This window comes from Coffea arabica, chromosome 8c, assembly GCF_036785885.1.
Source record: "Coffea arabica cultivar ET-39 chromosome 8c, Coffea Arabica ET-39 HiFi, whole genome shotgun sequence".
Classification (NCBI taxonomy): domain Eukaryota; kingdom Viridiplantae; phylum Streptophyta; class Magnoliopsida; order Gentianales; family Rubiaceae; genus Coffea; species Coffea arabica.
Window position 1 is genome coordinate 42,085,172 of NC_092325.1, and position 3,990 is coordinate 42,089,161.

Here is a 3,990-nt window from a genome sequence, read left to right on the forward strand (position 1 = left end):
CCTTTAGGATGAGCTTTTCTTCCCATTTTAAATTGGACATGCGTATATGTAAAGGAATGGCTAATTGATTTATGAATGTAAGAATAAATATGGTGAGATGAATTTACGGGCATAAAAATGAAAATAGTGGAATGACATTAAAGTCTCTTGATATTAAAAAAAAAAAAAGAAAGTTAACAAAAATGTGAATTTAAAAAAAGAAAAAGGGAGTGACATTAACATGTGGAATAAGCCCATTTTGTCTGGCTTTGAAATTGCCCTATTGCGGCCTTCAAATTCCGAATCAACAATCTTCATCTTTGCATTCCTTCGACAACGTAGACTTTGTATTGATACTTCAAATTTCTAACTGTGACTCTCCCTCCATAACTTGAAGAAGATATTTTAACAAACATATAAAACATGTTTTGTGCCTTTTCCTTCATTGTAACTACGAAATAAATGATTTAAAACCCTACAAACTAACTACATTTGGATGCATTAGGGAAAATGCAATATGGACGAGCATGTTTGAAGAGTGCATTAATCTCCTCACTCAAAGCAGCTATAAGAGCAAATTCAGATAAAATATGGAATGGTGCAAGGCCTTCTTGGGAAGCTGGGCATGAGCTTAATAGATCAGTCAAAAGGACTAGAGAGCAGCAAAAATAATGCATCAATTCAAATAGTGAGAAAGCACTGAACGCCTAGTCTCCAATAAGGCTAGATTGTTCATGCAAAATGAAGACGTCAATCATTATTTTCGCTCGAGTAATAAAAATCAAATTTTTATCACATGAAGGAAATCATATGTTTCTGTGACATTGATCAGCTAACAGAATCAACCAATGACATGGTAACTTATGTTATGCACCACTTATTCCAAGTTCCAAAGGTGCCTGAACTACACTTCGGGCACAAAGAATTGTTACAGAAAATTTGAGAAAAGGAAAAACCAATACTAAATGTCTTAGATGCTTGATGGCTAAAGAAGGCTACAATCCCACAGCTTGGAAAATCGCAGCAATTGGGCTTCTGACAGAGTATTTGGAGTTGGATGAATGCCAGGTAAGAGATCCTTGAGAGACAGCAATGTTATTAGCTGATCCTGATGGGCTAAACGTAACTTCATACGCCAATTTCTGGTTCACTTTTGTGAAACTGAGCATTGTCGGGTTGACTCTCACATTTACGCCTGCAGGTGCGACAATCTGAACATGGTAAACTGAACTAGCCTCACCTACATTGGTCACTGTTCTTGTATACTTCTGAACTGCTAATCGAACCACGACTGAGAATGAAGGATAGTTCAGTTGACCTTCAGGTATGTTTGATATTTCTGAGCATTTTACCTTGCGTTGTAAAATCAAACCAACCTGCTTGTCTGTGTAATTCAAACCGCATAAGTAAGGAATGTAATCTTTAGGCTCAATGTCATAAAGAAGCCCTGGATTGCTTGCGCTTGCTGGATTGACATGGCCTGCACCAGTGGCAAAAATGTCCGCTGGAAGTTGCCTTTGATCTTCAATCGGTTTCTTTGCCAGGTTCACTAGATCAGTAGTTGTCATCATGGCAGACTTAATTGCAGCAGGAGACCAATTAGGATGAGCACTTTTCAGCAGAGCAGCAACACCACTGAGGTGAGGGCAGGCCATTGAAGTGCCAGAGATCACATTGAAATTTGACTTTGTGTTGGGGTTGTTTTCGACTGAACGATGCCACGCAGCCAGGATGTTTACACCAGGGCCAATAATGTCTGGTTTCAGAATTCCGATACTTGCTTGGCTCGGACCTCTAGAGGAAAAATATGCAACAGCAGGAGCATGATTGTCTCCAATCATAGTTCCTTTGAATGAGATTGCAGCCTTGGGAGATCTTGCTGTGTTTACGTACTTAATCAATTTAAGTCGATCAGCATAAGTCACCTGTGTAGCCGGGAGGCTATAAGCATCCACTGATGTGGTATATCCAAATTCTTCTGGGTTTATAATAATCATGCCAACACCACCAGCAGCCTTGACATTCTTTTCTTTATCGAGCAGTGGAATTTCTCCAATATCACAAACTGCAATCTTCCCTTTGATGCCTGTCTGGTTCAATAATGCTGTGGTGCAGAATCGATCTGCATTAGGATCACTCTGGTTGGCACCGGGGAAGAATATACGAAATTGTGTTGACGGAAAATCCTTCGGCTGATGAAGTGTCTCGCCTTCAAGCTTCTCCTTGTTTCCAAGCACGACAGTTGCCCTGATTTTTCTGTCAGTGGTGCTTGCACCAACAGTGAGAATCCAAGGCGCCTCATTTGATAAAGTGCTACTAGAAGGACCGTCGTTCCCGGCTGAGCAGCTCACGAAAATGCCCTTTTCGGTTGCTCTATAGGCACCAAGTGCAATATTGTCAGCATAAAATGGTTCTGAACTTCCTCCAAGGGATATGGAAAGAACATCAACCCCATCGTGGATAGCAGCATCCATCGCAGCCAATAAATCACTTTCTGAGCAACTACTAGTGGTGCATACTTTGTAGATTGCCAGGTGAGCAAGAGGTGCGATACCAACTGCTGTGCCGTTGGCATTTCCAAACACATTGGCACCCTCGACATAGCTTCCAGCAGCTGTGCTTGCAGTGTGAGTTCCATGACCAATTCCATCGATTGAAGAGCCATCTCCATGGCGGAAAAATCTTGCTCCGATCAATTTGTTATTGCATACTGAGGTATTGAATTCACACTTTCCCTTCCATTTTGCAGGTGGTGGAGGCATTCCTTCATCTCCAAATGAAGGGTGGTCCGGTGTGATTCCTGAGTCCAAGACACCAATAATCACACCCTTCCCATAGTTTGATGCTTTCCAAAATCCCGAGTTCGGATGCAACCCCAAAAAATTTGGAGTATACGTTGTATGCAGAGACAACACCTTTTGTGGTCTAGCTGATACAAAACCAGGCATCTTTTCCATTGCTTTGACATCCTCAGCTGATAATTTGGCAGCAAATCCCTTGAAAACATTGTGATATGGGTAAATAATTCTCGGCCCATCATTCGAGCTTGCGGTGACTGTTGGCAGAAAAGAATTATACCAACTATCCAGATCTTCATTTGGGATTGAAGAATTTGTGGTGGAAAGTTGAGTGCCAGACTCAGGCAACTCAACATGAACGATGTAAGTCTCCAAGTTGCTCTGCTCTTGAAAATCAATTGCAGAGATTGCCAACGAATGAAAACTCAGTACACAAAAAAGAAAGAAAATTTGCATCAAACCCATGTTTGACCGCATGTGATTAACTGAACAAAGATTTGAGCTATACAATAAATTTTTTTTCTTTTTTCCTGAAAGCTGTTAGCCTAATTTTGGAGCTTAAACAAAAAGGTTACTGTTTTTGGCTAACTTGCTAGGAATGGATAAATTGGTTGTGGAGCTTAAACTGGGAAACTGCAAGTATATATAGCCATAGGCATAGCAGCCGTAATAGTTCAATTCTAGTGGAATAACAACTTGTAGACTACTATTATTTCCTGGAAGCTGTGGAAGGACTTTGTCAGCTTCGTCAAGGAGCCATAACCAATCCTTTTCATGGTCAAACAAACGACATTACTGTGTCGTACGTATAGCTATCAAACAAACCCATTTAACTAAGTTTACCCATACCTGCCCATGAATATATGAGTATGGGTATGTTAAATTTTTACATATGGGTATAAATGGGTTATCCAATAATACCCATTTATTAAATGAGTATTATTGGGTAACCCATTTAAAAATTGTCTTTCCCCAAACCTCCTCACTTCCCCCACCCATTAACTTACTCATTTTTCACTATTACCAATTTATGACAAGTTTTAGCCTCTTTTCTTATTTTTCCAAAATGAAATTTTAAATTTACACACGAAAAAATGTTAGAGGTTCAAAATTTTTGATTAAGTTTTTATGTTAACTTTTATAGTACTTAGTTCAAATTTTTATATTCTTATTATTTAATTATTAAATAGTATGCAATTTTGCCACATAGAGT

At 39.4% G+C, this 3,990-nt stretch overlaps 1 protein-coding gene across 1 annotated transcript; it reads right to left on the bottom strand.

Moving 5' to 3' along the window:
• Positions 1-841: 841 nt before the first annotated feature.
• Positions 842-3,341, bottom strand: LOC113705261 (subtilisin-like protease). The gene has a single exon (XM_027227057.2). It carries the CDS (start codon positions 3,252-3,254, stop codon positions 975-977), a length of 2,280 nt encoding a protein of 759 aa, XP_027082858.2. The 5' UTR covers positions 3,255-3,341; the 3' UTR covers positions 842-974.
• Positions 3,342-3,990: the final 649 nt, after the last annotated feature.

Bases quoted from the DNA above. Each gene is read 5' to 3' on its own strand.
- LOC113705261 (XM_027227057.2), bottom strand. From the start codon at position 3,254: ATGCGGTCAAACATGGGTTTGATGCAAATTTTCTTTCTTTTTTGTGTA.